General features: G+C 41.8%; 1 protein-coding gene across 1 annotated transcript; it reads left to right on the top strand.

The window, feature by feature from the left end:
- Nucleotides 1-675: 675 nt before the first annotated feature.
- TMEM64 (transmembrane protein 64) lies at nucleotides 676-17,844 on the top strand. The gene is made up of 3 exons (XM_024201728.2): nucleotides 676-1,794; nucleotides 7,946-8,101; nucleotides 14,936-17,844. Exons 1-3 carry the CDS (start codon nucleotides 1,057-1,059, stop codon nucleotides 15,128-15,130), a joined length of 1,089 nt encoding a protein of 362 aa, XP_024057496.1. The 5' UTR covers nucleotides 676-1,056; the 3' UTR covers nucleotides 15,131-17,844.
- The last annotated feature ends 3,506 nt before the right edge of the window (nucleotides 17,845-21,350 follow it).

Below are 21,350 nucleotides of genomic sequence, written 5' to 3'. Positions count from 1 at the left end.
TGCTTCATCTGAAAGTGTCTCTCAGCTGTATATCATTAAACTCTTTTCAAAATATTCAGCAACACATAAAATCCGTCCTGGAGTTGTGTGGAAGAAGTCGAACAGTAACTTCACAGTCAGAGATGCCCCCGAAGCTACATTTCCTGTAGGGTTGCCAATTTTGGTTGGACATATTCCTGGAGGTTTCATCACATGACACAATCTTTAATTAAAGATTAATCTTTCATTCTTGGAGATGCCAGGACAGGACAATTGTGGTGGGTTGGCAACCCTACTTCTGGGCCCGATTGTGGAGTCTGTAACCCTCCAACCCCTGCAGTTAGGAAGAATCATGGCAGCAGACAGGGAAAGGGGGGGCTGTTGGTTTTCCTCAGTCAGCCGCCACGACCCAGTTCAAGGTTTGTCCCGTGATGGGAAGGGTCCGCGGCAGTTGGGAACGGCCATTGGGGGTCAAAGCAGCGCAGCACAGCCCAGTAGTGGGTGGGAGGGATCCCCAGGATCTAGGGGTGAGACGCGCTCCCAGCTAGCTCCCAATGGGCTGCCAGGCCGGTGTACCGGGAGCCTACCCCCGCCCCGGCCCATGCGCTGGGGAGGAGGAGGAGGCACCGCCCCGAGCCTCCTCCCCGCCTCCCAACTGGGCGCCGCCCCCTGCTCGGCACCGCCGCCGCCGGATTTGCCACATCTGCACCGCCGGGGCTCAGCGTCTTCCGGAGCCGAGCGCGCCGGGAGATGGAGCCCCGCTGCCGCCAAGGCCGCCCCCCGGGACTCCCCATCTGCCAGGGCCGCCAGCCCGGAGCCGCCGCCTAAACCCGAGCCGCCGCCCGCGCGCTCAGCACCCGGGACCCGCCCGGCCTCCGCGAAGCGCGCGCGCCTCTCTCCCGCCGCCCTCAGCAGCTCGGTCTCTTCGTCGCCGCGGCAGCCGGGCCATGGCGGGGCGATGAACGAGCGGCCGCCCCTGCCCAGTGGCTTCGGGGAGCGGGGACTGGCCCAGCGCGGCGGCTCGATCCCCGCCCGGCGGAGCGCGCTGCCGGGCTAGAGCCGGCCGGGCCCGGCGGCATGTGGAGCTCCGGGGGCGCCGTGCTCCAGCTCCTCTGCCGGGCCGCCAAGTTCGCGGCGGCCCAGGGAGCCCGGCAGGACCTCAGCCGCTGGCTGGCCCGGGCTGGCGGAGGCGGGGAGCCGGCTGGCGGCGCCCAGGGAGACACGGCCGGGTTCCTGCGCGGGCCGTACCCGGAGCAGAACGGGCTGCAGCACTCGGAGCTGCTGCTGTGCCAACTGCCCGAGGCGGGTGGCGCGGGGCCCGGGCTGCCCGAGGCCAGGACGTGGCGCTGCTCGTGCTGCCTGCTGGGCACCTGCTGGTGCAAGAGCTGCCTGGGCGTGTGCGTCCTGGCCGCGCTGTGCTTCGCCTCGCTGGCCCTGGTGCGCCAGTACGTGCGGGACCTGCTGCTCTGGGCCGAGAGCCTGGACAGCGTGGCCGGGGTGCTGCTCTTCACCGTGGGCTTCATCGTGGTCTCCTTCCCCTGCGGCTGGGGCTACATCGTGCTGAACGTGGCCGCCGGCTACCTGTACGGCTTCGTGCTGGGCATGGGGCTGATGGTGCTCGGGGTCCTCATCGGCACTTTCATCGCCCACGTGGTCTGCAAGAAGCTACTGGCCCGCTGGGTGCTAGCGAGGATCCAGGGCAGCGAGAAGCTCAGCGCCGTTATCCGCGTAGTAGAGGGAGGAAGCGGCCTCAAAGTGGTGGCCCTGGCCAGGCTCACCCCCATCCCCTTCGGGCTCCAAAACGCGGTGTTCTCGGTGAGTGGCTCCCACAAGCAGGGCCCTGTCTGTGGCGGTAGGGAGTGGGGGGTGTCTTGATTGAAATCAGTATGAGTCTGACTATCACTGACTTCAGTGGGGCTATGATTTTGCCCGATGGAGGTTCTATATCAGGGCTGTAGGAACTGACAATTTCACTGATTTTTCACACCACTGAACACCGCAAAACACATAACTTAGTTGTAGTCTGAGTTCCCTGCTTTTGCAGTTTCATAATCACAGTTTTTTAGATTGGAAGTCTCTTTTCTCTGTTGCCCTGTGAAAGACCTTCCTTCACAAACAGAAACTACCTTAAGCAAATGTATCCATGCCCCTGGCAAAGATCTGCCCTCAGGGTTGCAGTTGCAAGATCAGGGCCTAATCCTGTAGTTAGCTCTGCTGGACGGATGTTAGTGCCCACTGACTTCAATAGGACAGCTCAGGCTGCCAGCTCTGGGCCTCATAGGTGGTGCTGTAAAACAGTGAAAAGTACTGTGACTCGCACATAGTAAGCGAACTGAAACCACAGTTTTTCTCTGTTTTTCCAGTTATAGTAATCATAAGTGGTGTTCGAATAATAGAGGAAAAAATTGGACAGGAATATGACCATTACATTGAGTAGTCTTTTAAAATTAATCTCCCAATTAGGGTGTCTCTCTTCCAGTGATAGATTTGGCATTCTGTTCTCCACCACCATCTGCTATTACAGGCCACCTCTAGGATTGCTTGAGGAAGAAAGATTCTCAAGACATCTTTAGCTGAGATTTTGCTGGAATCATTTTATGTTGGTTGTGATAGAAGATTCTCAGTCTTGTATGTTATGCAGAAGGAACATAGTGTAAAGCAAATCTCACAGAAGAGAGAGTTTTAAAAGAACTGCCTTTTAAAAGTGATTCAGAATGAATGAGTCTCATTTTAAATGAGATTGGCTACATCTGGAGAAAGTCTGATTAAAATGCAAGTTTGGTAGGAAGGATGCAGATTCCCTTGATAACTAAATGGACACAGTTTAAAAAAAAATCCATTTCTTTCTGATTTTTTTTAACCTAAGATTGTCATAACTGAAAGATGGTAATAATTATGGGGTTTATTTAGTTTAGTTTTATGTATTCAGCATGTTGTGTGTAGTCAGAGCTGACAGGTACGGTGGGTTGGGGTGCACTGGCAGAGCTGAGGTGTGCATATAAAAGCCTAAAAAATGGTGGGAATAGAATTAAATTAAATTACTTTGATTTACATTCCACCCCAAAATAAAATTGCCATCTGGACTCTCACATTGTAGCAATATTTAGCCACAGTACAAGGCAGTGGACGGAAGGAAACTAGGTTTTTTTGGGGGGGGGGGTTGTAACTTGGGAACCCCTCTGTCAAATGACCCCAAATTTGGATCACTAACATTACCACACACCCCCATGAGGCACACCATATTTCAAAGCAATCTGAGTAACTGTTTAGATTTTAAAGCACGTATATAAGAGTTGAATTTAAATCCTCTAGTCATTTTTCCGTATTAGCAAATGTTCAGTGTAAAATTTTTCTTAAATACTGTTCAGTCCAAGTCCCCCAAAGATATAATGTATGCCATGCACTACCTTCATTAATATTCAACAGATTGAGACCATTTTGACTTGCATCACATCAATAGTTTGATCTGTAGCTCTGAGCAAAAAAACCCCAAACCAAACCAAAAAAAACACCTGGCAACTTTTTGAAAAATGACTTTTTTCCTCCTGGACTTATATCTCCACAAGCCCTAACTCAAATGACTCCAAATTTGGATCACTAACACTACTCTTGATGCACACTACATTTTAAATGAATCTGACTAAGAATGCCAATTTTAGGGAACTTCAGTGGACCTTTAAACAGATGTCATGATGCAACCTTAACTATAGTAGCGCTCCCATGCAGCTATAGTATTCACACAAGTTAACAGTATACAAAAACACAAAATAAATTCTATGTATAGGGTCCAAGCTGTGATTTCTGTAGAAACTGACTGAAAAAATTCAGACTTTTTCTTGTAAGATGTCAAGTACTATATTGTTAGCATAGTTTTCAAGCACATTTTTAAGCTTTGGTGATAGTTTTCTCATTAGAATACTCCTTAATATGTTTCCCTAACTATGCAAATCTTGCTGAAGATGCATGACTCTCCTCCTGGTTTCCCACAGAAATATTTTACAACTTCTGGCTTTTCACGTAACCATTGGAAACCTCTTTTGGATTGCACTCTGACCTGAAATTGGACTATGACCAGCCTGTTACCTTTCCTTTCTCTTCCCCTCCAAGGAAAAGGATCAGATAACCTGGAGAGCATTATGGAGATTCACTGTTCCACCCTTTCAAACCACAAGCTCATCCTCCCTCACCAAGGGATTGATAGGAAATTTCTCACTGGATACTGGGAGGCATCCTAAAGGAAGTGTGGCCATATTGGCCTTCCCCTAGGTATTACTCTGAATTTAAAAAGGTTGAAGAAAGGCAGCAAGAAAGGGAGCCTTCTCCAAAAAGTATTCAAGGGAAATATTCTTCACTGGACCTGTCGCTCTCACTGGTACCAAGGAAACAGTCTCCTTTGCTTGTCCCAGACACACAGTCTGAAGAAGAACTTAAGGGGCCCATTGAATCTCTGAATGTAGGTACAAATCTGGATGGTTAAACTTCACCAGATGACAATGTGGGTGCATCATCTTCCTCCCCTCTAGAAGGTATGCTCCAATTTCATAACTTATGGAAAGGATAGCTACTGCCTTGAACAACCCTTCAGTAACCTTAGAGTAAATTACACAGCTGTTTTTCAATATTCTGGGCTCACTCTCTTGGAGGAAGATTGCCTTGTCAGTCTTAGATGGCTTATTACAGATGCTAAAATTTATCTAGTTAAACTCAGCACAGGCAGCTTCTAAAAAAGAAAAGTTATACCAGCTGCTTCCTGAGGGCTTCTTGTTCTTCTGGACTCACCCAGCTGCAAATTCATTGGTGGTGGCAACTGCCATTCAAAGAGCTAAAGGGGATCAAGTCCATTCTACCCTTTCTGATAGAGAGGGTAAGAAGTTAGATTTGCTGGGTAGAAAGATATTCTCACCTGCCACACTCAGCATTAGCGTGGCAACTTATCTGGACATTACTGCCTGATACCAATGTTACCTGTGGGAGAAAATAACATTGTTTGTCCAGTCACTGGTGGAAGACCAGCTGGCCAGAGCCCTTATTGCTGAAGGTCAACTTGTTGCAAAACACACCTTGAGAGCATTCTCTACTTCTAATATATCATCTAGAGCTGTAAACTGTGTGATTACTTAGAAGTGCTTTGCCCAGGAAAAAAAAAATCGAGGTATAAGACCTCCCTTTTTGGTGGTGGAGGAAGAGATGAGATTCTAGACAAACTGAATTGAAACCAGGTCGGCTGTAAAGTCTTTGGGGATTTCTCATCCCCCATGGAAAAGGTTTTGGGTACAAACATTTTATCAGAGATAAGCATTATCAGCCTCTACTTCCTATCCCTTTTAAAGGAAACAGTACCAACAGAAGCCCTTTATTCAGTATCAGCATAGACCCAAATCCTGCAAACTGTGAGCAAAAGGCACGTGTGCTGCATTGTTTTCTCTGGCACGAGCCTCTTGGTCTCAGGGTTGATGGGATGTACATCAGTTTTAAACTTACTGTCTGTTTCTCCTTCAGTTGGAAATGGTCTTTCCTATGTCCTTACTTGTTGTGGGACAAAATCAGAAACACAAACTTAGATATCTGCAAGTAAAATGCTATACTATATATTCACAAAGGGAAGAAGTTCCCCAAGGATTCTTTGTGATTTGTTTCCCAATTCCATTAGATTTAATGACAAGGCCCTATTTAGCAAATCTTATATCTGCTTTAGTATTTTAAAGACAGTAATAGCACTGACTGCATCCTCTTGATAATAAAGGAGGTCTGTGCATAGCTCCACCATGGCCCAGATTCCTACTGGTGTGTGTGTGTTTTTATTTTTTTTTTTTTCTTTGTTAAGAAGTACTCCTCTGAGAACATCTGTCAAATAATTAGGTCTAGAGTAATCTGTCAATACACCCATACTGAGAAAGTATATTAGTCATGTTGCTGGCATATGTTCAAATCTAGCAAGCAAAATTTGCAACATGTATTTTGGACTTGTCTTCCTAAGTTACTTGGGAAGAGTGGGAAATTATCTTCTTCCAGTGGAATAACAAAACCAAACCCTAGTCTTTTATTTTCCATCTTCCCTCTCCCTTCCCCCAAAAACCTTTCACTAATATTTCATGCTAAGAACTCTTTAGGATTTTGGCAATGTGACTTTTAACTTTTCAAAATATGTTACTATGATATTAAATTATTTAATCTGTTCTAAAATAGTAAAATAATTACACTGCCCTTAATGGTGCACTCACAGAATAGTCACTTATTTCATTGCACAGCCCTTAAAATAACTTAACTCTGTTGGTGTCTTTGTCCTTGTCTTTGACTTTTTACAGATTTGTGCCATTATCAGTTATTTCCTTGTAGAAGCTCAGTGGCACTGACTCTGCTCAATTTTAGAACTTTAGAAGTTGTTTTTCTTTTATGTAATGTGTTCTGTTGGATAGTCTGCAGAAATTCTTTAGGAACAACTGACAGCTTGCTTCAAACTTCCGTCAGGTGTATGAATCAAATAATCACAGCAATCCAGTCTTTAAGCACACATTGCTAGAGCCATTCCAAAGTCAATAGATATGTTTGACAATGACATTTTGGCAAGACTAGTATTTGTCAGTGTTATCATTAACAGACTGGTTTTTATTAGTGTCAATACCATATCATTTATTGTGACCGGTATATTGAGGATCTATTTTTACTTTACTTGTGTATCTTACTACTTACCTCCATTTTACAAACTGAAGATCCAACTTGGTCTTGTGGACTGTTTTGTTAATGTTATGATGTGTACACCACTTACTTATAGTTAAACAGTTTAAACCACCACAATGAGAGGCCTAAGACTTTATCAGAGAAATTTTGCAGTGTATGTACTCAAAACATCAGTTCATAAAAATCAGTGGAAGGAAACTTTTTCCCAACACGCAACCTCTGGTAACCTTTTTCAGGGATTTTATTTGAAATGAGTTGGTGGTCTTATTTTTGTTTTTAGATTGTCACATCAGAGTTGATGCCAGTTGGCATCATTTTTGACAGCTTCCACAGAGAAGTCATGGCTGAAAGTTGGGCAGTTGAATTATTCTCTCAGCCCTAAAAGTGGTCCCTTCAAGTCAGGATTGAATCACATTGGCTAGGAATGTGCTGTTGCCAATGCTTAGCCTGTTTTATTGGAGTCAGGAGAGAATGAAAACTTCAGTGTCCAAAGCTTTCATAATCACCAAGGAAAATAATCCAGGGATCTGCTTGTAGATTAGTTTGTCCCTTAGCATCCATAAAATTGTATTCACTTTATTTTTAACCCACTCTCTTGCCTTCTGTTTTCATTGCCTGCATAAATGCATCCTATGCCCTTCTGGACTCTCATCTTTTACATTCCTTTGTATTTCTCAACCTCTCCTGATCCCATTTGACTTTATTTAGCTGGTACTGTGTACCTTGCCTCAGTACAAATTGTCTGCATAATAGCTAAGAGCTACTCAAAATGGAAAAAGAAACTTGGGGGTTGTTGGGGCAGGAGCGGGAGACTCAAAAGAATATTCACACTTCCTTCTTTTTCCTGTTTTTCATCACCACTTTCAAACATATCTGGCTAGCTCTAATTCTGTGCCTTGGCCAATTAAAATGTAATATAAAAAAACCTTCCATGAAGGATGTTTTAAATGATTCATATTTTTTTCCTTACAAAAATATTGTAGCTACACTTCATGCATTTTAACTAAGCAAAGGGATAGTGTAATTGCATCCTTAGGATGTCCAGTTGAAGATGCAGCCCAGCAAAAGATGAAATATAATTGAACAGAATTTTAAAAGGGCAAGTTTAAAAGTGTTGCCTTGTTGAATTGATCTTTTACTGAACTTTTGCACTCGGTCATTTTCAGAATATTGTAATATAATGAATTCTAAACTTTTGCTTAGAAAGTTGTGGGGGAGGCAGTCAAGACTGGTTATGGGAAAATTATATCGAAATTGTACATTGCTTTTCACACTTGATTTCATTTAGATTACAGATCTATCGTTACCCAACTATCTAATGGCTTCCTCAGTTGGACTGCTTCCTACTCAGCTCCTAAACTCCTACTTAGGCACCACCTTGCGAACTATGGAAGATGTCATTGCAGAACAAAGTGTTAGTGGCTACTTTATATTTACTTTACAGGTGAGTGGTTTTTAAAAATTATTTAATAATATTATTGTCATAGTCATTAATCTTAAAGCCAGTATATTTATTGTAGTTTGGGTGACTCTGGAGACAAAGCAGTTACATTTAGAAATTTGTATTTTATTTTTTTATTTTTTTTTTTTGCATGTGGCCATACTACTTTAGGGTTGCGATCTTGTTCGTCCTCCAACTAATGGGAGACATTCTAGGAAAATCCAGCTGGAATACTGGTGCTTCAGTGGGTTGGGCAATCTTCTTTGAGTTGTTACAGAACCAATGTCCTAACATGATCTTAGGTACTACTATGCTGTTGGACAAGAAAGAGTCTTTCCTGTAATCTGTACCTTTTGTGCCTCTGGTGGTGCAAAGGATGTAAAAGCCAGTGGATCTCCCAGGTGGGGATTTCCCCCAGTGTGTGTGCATCTGACATAGAATCAGCATAGCTGGTTCCTCCTCCTCCACCAGCTTTTCCAGCCTCCAATATAAGGGGAATATAGGGAGATGAGAGAGGTTGTGTTTGGAGTGCTAATGAGCTCAGCTAGTCTTTGCTGCTGTAGTGAGCCGTTAGAGCAATAGCCATTCACTCCACTTTGGAGCCTCCCTTAAGCCCAGAATATCTGCCCTGTTCCATTCCAGTATTGGCTGTGCTTCAGTATTAGAAGAGTATAGCATGATCCCAGCTTATACAGTTTTTAGATGAAAGTTGCTATAGAAATAAGTGGTTGTAGTGATGGCCTATCGAAACATCCCCATTTAGAAAGTAATTCTGACTTAATGAGAAGTATGAGTTAAGAACTTTTATAACAATGGTCATACTGGGTCAGACCAGTGGTCCATCTAGCACCTAGTATCCTGTCTTCTGACAGTGATCAGTACCAGATACTTCAGAGAGAATGAAGAAAAAAAGGCAATTATTGAATGATCCATTACCTGCTGTTCAGTCAAAGCTTCTGGCAGTCAGAGATTTAGGGACACCTGGAGAATGATGTTGTGTCCCTGATCATCTTGGCTAATAGCCATTGATGGAACTATCCTCCAGGAATTTACCTAATTTTTGTTGAACCCAGTTACTCTTTTGGCCTTCACAACATCCCATGCCAATGAGTTCCATGGCTTGATGGTGGATTGTGTGAAGTTTTACTTCCTCTGTTTTGTTTTTAAACCTACTGCCTATTAATTTCATTGGGTGACCCCTGGTTCTTGTGTTATGTGAAGTGGTAAATAACACTTCCCTGTTCACGTTCTCCACACAAGTCATGATTTTATAGATCTCTGTTGTTTACCCAAAAGTTGATTTACAGTCAACATGTCATTAAATCCTAGGCAGCGAGCAACGTTGTTAGATCCCTTGAGTGGGGAGCATGGTGAACTGGCATTGCTATACTAGTAGCAGAAGAGGCATTAAAGCATCGCCTGACACTGTCAGTTGATTTGATATTGGTTTGGATTTGAATAGCAATTACAACCATTTGCTTGCAAATTTGCAGATCATACTGTAGTTGTCTTGTTCAATTTTTATAATCTTAAAACCTCTTTATAGAAAGAATAAGATACAAAATGAACACCAGGCCCTATTTAAATAAATTTGTATGTGCTACTTGTTTGCTGATGAAGCTTGCTTGAGAATATTGACATTTGTGTAACAGCATGGGTTACATAAACTGGAAAGATGAGAGAAAATAAAAAGGTTATTTGAACATCTTTCATTTTACTTATGAAGTTCTGTTACTGGGCTAGTTCTGCGGTTGTTTGTTTTAAAAATTGCTAAGGGCTAAATCCAGCCATGCCCTTCATAGGTACAGAGGCTGCCTATGTAGTGGAACTGGCATGGTTCAGGTGCATGTTGGGAAGGCGGGATATAGGAAGGGATCAGAAAAGGAGGTGACTGAAGAGGTGGGGGAAGGATCAGTTACTGGAGGAGTCCTTTAATTCACCACCACCCACTTCTCATGCTTTTTCCCAGCACTTTGCCTGGCTACCAGGGCTGGACATTTGGGCCCTAATCAGTAACTTAGAGCTCAGTAAATAGCTTGAAAAAACAACTACTCTGAACATTTCTGAAATACGAAATGTGATTTGCTTTAGCTACTTTTGTGGTTGCTTTCAGAGAATATTCTAAGGAACAAGCTTACTGGCAGTAATGTTTGTTGAAACTAAATGTTTTGAACATTGCTTATGAACATTTTGGTATGCATGTTCAATTGACAGATCAAATATTTTTAGAAACTGTTTGGTGAATAATCCTGAATAACAAATTTGGGAAAATTTTAAACTCTTCATGCACAGTTTGTAAACAAAGGCTAAATTTGTCAAATTGCACTATTTAACAGCAGCAGAAGTTTGGGGTGTGGGGAGAGTCAAAATCATATATTTCAATGTGTAAGATTAGTAATAAATGTTAAATATCTTGGGCACTGATCCCATAACTTGTGGGTGAAGGGATCCTTTTGCATACATGGAGCCCCATTGACTTCAGAGGCTCTCCGCCTGCATGCAGCAAATTGTAAGGACAGAGCCTTGATTTGTAATTTGCAGGATACCAATGTAAAATGCTGTTTTGAATGTTTGGGACCTCTGGAGCATGCCACTCAGAGAGGAAGTGTGTGAAGTTATATCACTGTTGACTGTTTTATTAGTCTTTATGGAGTTAATAGATTTGGCCCTGGTCAGTATCTGTCCTCAGCAAAAGAAAATCAGGTGCTGCAACAATACCATTAATTTATTGAGTAGGTTCATAGTTTTTAAGGTTAGAAAGGGCCATTAGATCATCTAGCCTTATGTCTTGTATAACACCGGCCATATAATTTCACCCAGTTACCTCTCGTGTTGAGCCCAATGACACTTGTTTGGCTAAAAGATGTTTTCTAGAAAGGCAACCAGTCTTGATTGAGACCGCAAGAGATGGAGAACCCACCACTTGTCTTGGTAGTTTGTTCCAATAGTTAATTACCTTAACTGTTTAAATGTGTGCCTTATTTCTAATTTGAATTTGTCTGGCTTCAGCTTCCAGCTATTGGTTCTTGTTTTGTCTTTCTCCACTAGATTAAAGAGCCCTGTAGAACTTGGTATCTTTTCCTTGTGGTGATACTTTGAGAGGTGACTTGATTACACTGTCTCTATCTTCTTTCTGATAAACTAAACAGATTGAGCTCTGTAAATCTGTCACTGTAAGGCATTTTTTCCCCCCAGCCCTTGATTCATTTTTGTGGTGGTAATAGTTGGCAGGTTTCTGAGCTGGAAGTGAACCATCCTCAGCTTTGTGCTATGTATGGGATATTGTAGTGCTGGAAGTGTTGTCTTTCAGATGCGGCTTAAATGAGAATTTGATCATTTCTTGTTAAAGATTCTGCGGCACTTGTTGAACGGTATTAATCTTGCTGCCCTTGCCCAGTTTCAGTGTTAGTAGTTACTTCTGCCTACTTGTAATTCCTTCTGTAGTTCCACTTGGAAAGTTCTTATTAATTTGCTTTTCTAAGAACAATTGTTTATCCTTGATGCAGAATGATTTGCCACACTTCACACTGGAGGCGACTCTATTTAAGTGGTGATTGCTTCCTATGTGAAATAGTGCCAATAGGTGCTGACTCTGTGGGTGCAGGAGGCGCTGGGGGGCAGAGGGAGGAGCAGGATGGGTTGCATTCAGGGGAGGGGGTGGAACCTTTCAGGAAGAGGCGGCGTGGAGGTGGGAAGGGGGGGGGTGGGGGGGGGGCCCGGGGGCAAAGCGGGGGTTTGAGCACTCCCGGGGCTCAGAGGAAGCAGGTGCTTGTGGTGACCACATAGAGCAGTGGTTCTCAAAGCCGCTCCGCCACTTGTTCAGGGAAAGCCCCTGACGGGCCGAGCCGGTTTGTTTACCTGCCGCGTCTGCAGGTTTGGCCGATCACGGCTCCCACTGGCCGCGGTGCGCCGTCCCAGGCTAATGGGGGCTGCGGGAAGGGCGGCCAACACATCCCTCGGCCCACGCCGCTTCCCGCAGCCCCCTGGCTTTGAGAACCACTGACATAGAGGGACAATGTTAGGTCAAATGTGACTCCAAATTTAGGCTTTATATCTCCATATAAACTTTTAAAATAGAGGTGAAGAGTAGCCATGTTTCTATGGTTTTTGTTGTTGTTTAAATCTCAGCTGAAACAGTTTTCAAGCCAATTAACATTTCCCTGCAGTGTTCACAACAAAACATTTCAAATTGTGCTGCTGCGAACCTAAAGGTGAAATTGACTGTTGCCTTAAATGAGGTTAAATGAAAACGTGAGCAACAAGAGTAGTGAGAATATTCAGCTAAGATTGAATAACAGTTTTGGTTTGTGGTGTTCCGTTTGTCTATGAGTATGTGGTGTGTTTAATGTAGGAAGCAATATTTTGAAATTACTTTCATCCTTCCAGAATCTTTTTTTCTGCTTGCAAAACAACTTGTATTCTAAGCCCTATTTTGAATTCCTTACCACCTCTTTGTAAGTTTCTGACTAAAACTGTCTTCTGACTGAAAACTTTCAAGTGTAGCCTTTGCTCAGAGAATAATTTTGTCTCTATGGAACATTTGAAGTTAATTTATGTTGGGATGTTTGAAACAGGTTTTTTTTTTCCGTATCTTGTACTGAAGTGTTTTTAGTTTTGTCCACTGCTGCTTCAGATGGCTTGATATAAAAGTATTTTATATGTGGTGGTCCTTAATGCAAACTCAAATTCCTTACATTTGGGAATTTTAGATTCTGTGGGGTTACGTTTTTTGGAGGGTCAGAGGAAGTTCTACCTGAGCTAAAGTGTGTTTATTTTGGATTGTTTAGTTCTTCTAGACTTACTCTAAAGTGGGGTAACCTCTTCAAGTGGTTCCTGTTATGCAAAACCTGTGTTTTGAACAGCTGGAAAGCAGTTTTGTTTTTGAGAGTCATTCCCTTGACAACCATAGCTGAGGCTTCACTGAAACAACACACTATGCTGGTGGAGTTAACTTTGAGACATCACTGGAGATAGATAGGCCTTAAGAAGCAAAACCCATTCAGCTGTTTTTTTAATTACAAGAGCATAAAAAAGGCCTCAATTGGGGGGTGAGGGGGAGTCCCAGATACAAATTCAATGAAGATTGAGAATATAATGTCCTTAAAATCAACATAAAAAATCCCAACCCTCCTTCATGCTGTAAAAGCAGGGAATTTGAAGATTAATTCCTAAAGTCAACCTTAATTTTATAACCCAGCCTAATCTCCATCTATACACAAGAGACCTCCATCCTATCTACATTTCCAGTGAAGCTCATAAATGATAGAATCCTAGAAATGTAGGGTTGTAAGGAACCTTGAGAAGTCAAGTCTAGCCTCCTAGGCTGAGGCAGTATCAAGTAAACCCAGACCATCCCTGGACGGATGCTTGTCCAAACTGTTTTTAAAAACCTGCAGTGATGGGATTCCACAACCTTCCTTGGAAGTTTATTCCACAGCTTAACTACCCTTATAGTTAGAAAGCTTTTCCTAATATCTAACCTAAATCTCCCTTTCTGCAGATTAACCCTATTGCTTCTTGTCCTACAACATCAAGAACAATTGATCAGTCTTCTTTATAACAGCCCTTAACTTATTTGAAGACTGTTATTAGGTCCCTCTTTGGCCATATTTTCTCAAGATGAAAAATGTTCAGTATTTTTTAACCTTTCATCATAGGTCAGGTTTTCTAAACCTTCTAAACATTTGTGTTGCTCTCCTCTCGACTCTCTCCAATTTGCCCACATCTTTCCTAAAGCATGGTGCCCAGAACTGCACACAGTACTCCAGCTGAGGCCTTACCAGTGCCAAGTAGAGTGGGACAACTACCTCCATGTCTTATATCCAACACTTATTAATACACCCCAGAATGATATTTTACCTTTTTCACAGTTGTTTCCCATCGTTGACTCATATCCAATTTGTGATCCACTGTAACCCACTGTAACACCAGATCCTTTTTAGCAGTATTACCACCGAGCCAGTTATTCTGCATTTTGTAGTTGTGCATTTGATTTCCCCACCGCCCCATGTGAGCATTCAGACTGTTGGGCTGCAGTAATGGGCTTGGAGTTTTCATATAAATTGTTGCTATAAATGTTACACTATTTGGGATATTTATTCTCACCATTAAACCCTTTGGATTCACTTTTTCTTTGGTACTGCAAAGATCCACCCCACATCTGCAGCTGTAAAATTCCTTCATGGGCAGGGTTAAATAGGCTTCCTGAACACCATCCTAGTCTATTTCATCATGTTGTACTATACAGGAACTGCAGGAGCCTAGGCAATGCTCTGTTGCTTCTGGATGTGTTCAGTAATGGAGGGCCAAGAGAGAAAATAGCTTGTTTCCTTTTTCCCCCGACATCAGTAGAGTATTATCTCTACTGTTCTGCAAATCACACATCTTCATCAGAATGTAACTGATCATTTGAATTAATTTTACTTGATATCTACTAGGGAAGTGCTGTGGTTCTCACCCGCACGTACACCTTTTCTTGGGGGGTAGGGGGAGGGATTTCTTTACCAGGAGATGAATAGCAAAACCACCTTTACAAGTTTGTCAATTATAACAACATATGGAAGAAAGCACCTAGACTTACAGCACCTGCCAATTCTGAAGTCCCATCTAATCTCTGGCTTCTCACATATCAATGGCAGTGTATTAGACGTGGATTATCCTATTGGTTAGGCTTATCTTTCTCTGAATGCATTTACCTCCAAACATTAACAAGTGATCTATAAAGCTGTGTACTGAGAACTCCTTATCTTAATGTTTCACCTAAAGTATTTGCTTTGTATTCCTGTTTTTTGCTATATATATATATTTTTAACTGCAGTGTGTTTGTTTTATTCATAGATTGTTATAAGCATCGGTCTCATGTTTTATGTTGTTCACCGAGCTCAAGTGGAGTTGAACGCAGCTATCGTAGCATGTGAAATGGAAATGAAAACTTCCTTTGCTCCAGGCAGCCAACCAAGCATCACTTCTTCAACAACATTCTGCAACAAGAGGACACTAGCATTTTCTGGGGGTGGGATCAATATTGTGTGATTTAAAGTATTAAAAATGTAAGGTTTTGTAAATGTAAGCTATTGCCTAGAAATGTCTATGGACAACTATAACCCGTGTAAAAAAACAAAAAACCCAAATGGTTACAGGTTGTACTGTGACACAGACCAACTCACCAGTTATTAAATTGCACAAGGAGGGTGATATTTAGCAAGGAACAATAGATGGTTAACCAACTTTGAAATGTAGATGCAAATTACTGCACCTTTTGTCCTTTATGCCTGTCATGATCTGTAGCCTGCACTTTAGATTTTGTTTTGTGTTTGCTCCAAGAAACTGATAAAAATGGCCCAGAGGTAAATATTTTTCTGCTTAGCATTATTTATAAGGTTGAATAATTATATACAGTAGATCTTTATTACTGATAAAGATGAATGAGTAAAAAGTATGCAGTTCAATATACAATACTCTTGAATGTGCTTTGCTTTGGAAATATTTCCAGAAATGATATAGTGTATTACTTTGCTAATTATGGGACCATTTGGCTTTCCCTCCATTTTTTATTTTAAAAAAGAGAACCCTATATAAATTTTTGGTTGAATGTATTTTTGTAAATCATTGAAATGTTGCAGAGCCACTTGTACTTATTCACACAAGCTTAAATCCTACATTGTGGGACTGAAGTGCTCTTAAATAACATTTTAAGTTACACTGTGTAATATGCAAAGTAAAAGGGAAACTATAGAGGACATAATGGGTTATGGTGAATATAGCACTATTTGAGGGAGAACTCATGAGTTATCTGCTCCAGTGACTTTACCACGTGGATTGTAACAAAAGGGCTGTTCCATTGCAATTCTATTTATAAATGTTTTTTAAAAAAATTATTTAAAGGATGGATTTTTGTTTTCATTGCACGTGATGCATACAGTAAAAATAGGGATCTAAATCTCTCCCTGCCACAAAAATGTTGGGATACTAGCATAAGAGGTCTTAGACTAAGGTGGCCTTTATTATATAGTGGTGAAGATCCTTTATTCCTTTTAAAAATGCTTTAAAAATCAAACTAATTCCAGTCACTCTTTCCCCTCCCATTACTTTTTTAAAATATTTAAACTATTGTACCCTTAAGTAGAAATGCAAACTAGAGGCTTTCCTTCAGATCAATTAATAGAAAAGGACAGCAATGTCTTTGAGACTCAGGAATTCAGAATCCATTTTGAAAAAGACAAAATTATACTAGAATTATGGGATAGTGCTCCTTTTGTGTGAGCTGTGGATTGTTCTTCAGTATGTTAGTGCTTGTGTGTGTAGATACAGTACCTTTGTGTTTATACATATATTTATGTGTGAGTTACATACTGTAGATATACATATAAACACTACTCAGCTGCCTCAAACAGATGAAAAGTAACTGGCACAAAAATAGCTTGATTTATTACCTTTTCTTTTGAGAAATGACCTTTGTAGTTATTTTGCTTTAAGCTGTAAAAATCATTTTTGGTCTTTTGATATTTTGTGTTAAAATGTAATTGCTTATTACAGTGCCTCCTTTGTGTAAGGTTGTTCTTAGGATGTGCAAGCACAGGATTTACCAGTGATTAAATAAATCACTTGCTGTAGAGGACAAGGGCCTTAAAGGTAGCTGGGAAGCAGAGATTTGATAACCTTTTAACAGTCTTATAGTGAGGATGTATCATACTTAAAAAAAAAATTTACACCTACAGACTTCGCAGTAGTGCAAGTATCCTTTGTAGACCCCTGTTCTTAGGTCTTGTGACCTCAGGAGCTGAATTAGTTAAATTAAACAGTGAAGTTCGAAATGTCTTTTTAAAGAGACAATCGGTACATGCCTTGAGGTGTGTGTGTTTGCACATGTTGGCCTCCCAACAACTGCATTCCTTTCTGTATGAAAACCACGAGAGAACTGGTTTACTTCTTGATGGCATGATCCCTTTAGTAACAAAGTTTTTTCTTCCAAGAATAATCCCAGTAAATGAATGGATCTGAATTTTATTCCATGTGGGTTGAACCAACAAAGGTGTATTTGTGTGTGTGTGAGAGGTGTCTTATTTGTTGAACTAATTTAAGCAAGCATTGATCATTTAATAACATTTCCCAAATACATATTTTGAAGTGCTTTTATTTAATATTTTGTAACCAGAGTAGCTTCACTATGTGAATGCTTTTTGTAGTATGGAATTAGTTCTTAGAATTATTGCATTTTGCTTGATGCTTGTAATACTTGTGTACAGGTTAATGGGAAATATGCATTAAAAAGAACTATTTCTATTTCATGCCAATCATAATTTTATACAATAAATTCTTTAAACAAGTATATGTTATGCATTAAATTTTCCCAAGTTGCTGTGAAGGGGTATTTTGGGAGGTGACTGCAAAGGAAAACAATGTTTGTTTCTCTCTCTTTTTGCCTGGAAAAGTCTATAGTGACAGGAGAACTAGTGAATTTATTATATAAGATTAAAGAAACTGAGTAGTTCATGGGAAGGGATTTCTAGTCTACTTAATTTTTTTAAATTAACACCTGTTTAACATCACCAAATGTCTGGGACGTTAACTGAAGATGCAGCTTTGAAAGCATGATAGTTCACAAATACATAGCTGAGAAATCTGCTAATCTAGGGAAGACCATGAGTCTTGAGATAGATTTAAAGAGCAGAAATAAAATCTGGCTGGGGAAACTGTCTTGAAGAATCCTTTTTAGGTTGCCTTTAGATGATGATAAAGGGCATGAATCCAATTAAAAATTTTTTGCATGTCACCTTCACAAACTTGTTTGAGCTACAATGTTCAGTTTAATTTGTTGTTTGAAATAAATAAACCTAAATTATAGATAACTGAAAAGATAAAAATGGAAGTCTTTGAGTTTAATGGCACTAGAATAGCAAGGGAAACTGTAGCAAAAGGACAAAAGTCAACTTTACACTAAGCGCTTACTAGCAATGGCTTCTTCATTTAAGAGCGTCACTATGATAATATTTTTACAGAGTCTTCACATAATTACTTCAGCCGGTTAAAGTGATGCAGAGGTGGAAAAGAATGCTCTTACACATTGTGTGCAGCCTTTCCTTTGAAGATTGTGAAAAGGTGCTGATCATCTTCTGTTCCCCAGACTGATTCAAATAGTCAGCAGGAACACTTGCCTGAGCAAAGCCAAGCCAGGATTTGGCCCATGATGTGGATTATTTTTTAATGAATATTCTCCTCCATACCAATGTTGTTCTTGGTGAGGTCAGGGAGTCACTAAAGTAGCTCTGTGGCAAGTTACTATTATATAATAAAGATGCAGGTGGCAGTCCCACCTATGTAACATCAGGGTGGTTTGGATATAGAGCATGAGAATGCTAACATACAATGGAAGTTGATATTAATATTTCCTGTGCTGAGAAGCTTGAGGGTGCCAGGGAATGTAGCTGTTCCCCAACTCCACTGGGGATATCCCATGAAGTTCCTATCGTATTTGCACAGGGAGCCTAGCAGTGCAGAGTTATGCCATATAGCTTGTGTTTTCTCCATCCAAGTTTCTAGGATGGTTTTTTATCCTGTATTAAATCTACTTGGCTTCCTTCCTCCCAGCAGTGAGAGTGTGAAGCTGTGGTTGTCCTTATTGTCCCCTGTTGTGGTGGTAGGGATGCGACCTCTGATGTCACGTGGAAGGGGGGGTGTGTGGGTGTGGTTAGGGAAGTGCTATGCTGAAGGTCTCCATGGACTGCAAATGGAGGAGAGTCTGGGATTGTTGAACCTGTAGGGTCACAAAATGCTGCAGCATCTGTATTTGCTGCCAGAGAAGCCCCATTATGTCCTTGTGCTTCTCCTTCTCTTTTTACTGCTGCACCTTTCTCCTGTCTGCTCTTTCCCTTTCCAGATAGTATGCAATATTCATCCTCCAGGCCCTCTGTTCATGGTCAGATGCAGCACTGGCTTGCAAGATCTGAGAGACCATAACATCCCAAGTCCTCTTCTTTCTGCTGCTTAAATAAGGAGCAGAGTTAACAATTGTGATGAGTGGTCAGTGTTGGGCATTGGGGGACAACTGCTGTCAACGTAGCTAACTGTCTACACTTGTGCTGTGTTAACCTCAGCATACTGACCATGGCTCTACACTGCTCAGGAGCTGGTGTTACTATGTTGGTGTAATGAAGAGCTTACATGGGTGGAAGACAAATTTAAGTGTAGACACATGCACAACTAGGTCGACCCCAGGTGGTTTATATTAACCTAACTTTGTAGTGTAGATCAGGCCTCAGTCTGAAAGATACTAGGAAAAAATAAGAATATGAACAAGTTCCTGAGGCAGAGAGGAGGAACAGTGAGTGGATGCTTTCTCAGAAGGTTAAATTAAACAATGTTGACAAAACTACAAGTCTAGTTTCCTACTAGCTTGCTTGCCGAGCTTCCGGGATCCATGGCTCCAGGGCTGGCCACCAGTCAGACTGAGAAAGTAGGGCAATCGGCTAGTTATCTTAGATGCCTGTAAACCAGTGGTTCCCAAACTGGGGTTCGTGAACCCCTGGGGGTTCACAAAATGTAACAGGGGGTTCTCGGGGAAAAATTCCCTAATGGCGGACAGACTTGTCCCTAGGGACCCCAGGCAGCATGGGGCCAACAGCCCGGAGTCCCTAGACTTCCAAGAGCTAAGCAGATCAAAGCAAGCAGATCTATCACACTGGGGAGACTTCACCTCCTTTTCCATTTCTTATAAGGAGTCTTGAAGGTTGATATTTTTTGCTGTTTTTAAAATTAAATAGGCAGCTAGTATTGTTTTTAAAATTATTATGAAGAACAAGTTTAAGCTTTGTTGTAACGTGCGTTGTTTGCCTGGACTGCTCAAGACCTGAATGCTTGTGTAGGAGGAACTCTTTGAGTTGGCTTCTTAAATACCTTCATGTTGTTTCACATCCCATACTCCTTGATGAAACATAGGAGCCTTGTCTTATAAAAGGCTTATTCAAAGTGATACAAGCTACGAAAGTGAGACCTTGGAAGAGTGTTGCCGTTTTCATAATGCAATAAAAATACTGTAATGATAAATAATAATTAATAATACATAGTGTGTAATAAGCATGTCACAAAAACAAATTTTATATTTCCAAGATTTGCCTTTTATAATTTATACTCAGGTAAAGGAGAAAATCCCTGGAAATATTCATTTTTAAGAGGGGGTTCACAAGACTTGACATTTTTGTGAAAGGGGTTCACAGGTGGTTAAAGTTTGGGAACCACTGCTGTAAACAAATGCAAGAAGCCTGGGAAACAAGCACAAAGAATTGGAAGTCCTGGCACAGTCAAGGAAATATGATGTGATTGGAATAACAGAGACTTGGTGGGGTAACTCACATGAGTGGAGCACTGTCATGGAGGGTATAAACTGTTCAGGAAGGACAGGTGAGGGGAGAAAAGGTGGGGGAGTTGCACTGTATGAGAGCATTGGTGATTGCTCAGAGCTCCAGTATGAATCTGGAGAAAAGCCTGTTGAGAGTCTTTGGATTAAGTTTAGAGGCAAGAGCAACAATGGAGATGTCTTGGTGGGCTTCTGCTATAGACCACCAGAACAGGAGGATGAGGACAACCAACAAGTTTCCAGATCAAATGCCCTGGTTCTCATGGGGGACTTCAATCATCCTGACATCTGCTGGGAGAGCAATACAGCAGCGCGCAGACAATCCAGGGAGTTTTTGGAGAGTGTTTGGGACCAACCTGATTGCCTTCTATGATGAGATAACTGGCTCTGTGGATATGGGGAAAGCGGTGGATGTGATACATCTTGACTTTAGCAAAGCTTTTGATACGGTCTCCCACAGTATTCTTGCCAGCAAGTTAAAAAAGTATGGATTGGACGAATGGGCTATAAGGTGGATAGAAAGCTGGCTAGATCGTTGGGCTCAACAGGTAGTGATCAATGGCTTGATGTCTAGTTACAGCTGGTATCAAGCAGAGTGCCCCAGGGGTCTGTCAAGGGTCCAGTTTTGTTCAACATCTTCATTAATTATCTGGATGATGGGCTGGATTGCACCCTCAGCAAGTTTGCGGATGACACTAAGCTGGGGGTAGAGGCAGATAGGCTGGAAGGTAGGGATAGGGTCCAGAGTGACCCAGACAAATTGGAGGATTGGGCCAAAAGAAATCTGATGAGGTTCAATAAAGACAAGTGCAGAGTCCTGCACTTAGGACGGAAGGATCCCATGCACTGCTACAGGCTAGGGACTGACTAGTTAAGCGGCAGTTCTGCAGAAATGCACCT

This window comes from Terrapene carolina, unplaced genomic scaffold, assembly GCF_002925995.2.
Source record: "Terrapene carolina triunguis isolate 2854851 unplaced genomic scaffold, T_m_triunguis-2.0 Scaffold58, whole genome shotgun sequence".
NCBI classification, from domain to species: Eukaryota; Metazoa; Chordata; order Testudines; family Emydidae; genus Terrapene; species Terrapene triunguis.
Note: the sequence above shows the minus strand (reverse complement) of the source record. Positions and strands in the feature narration are given on the sequence as shown.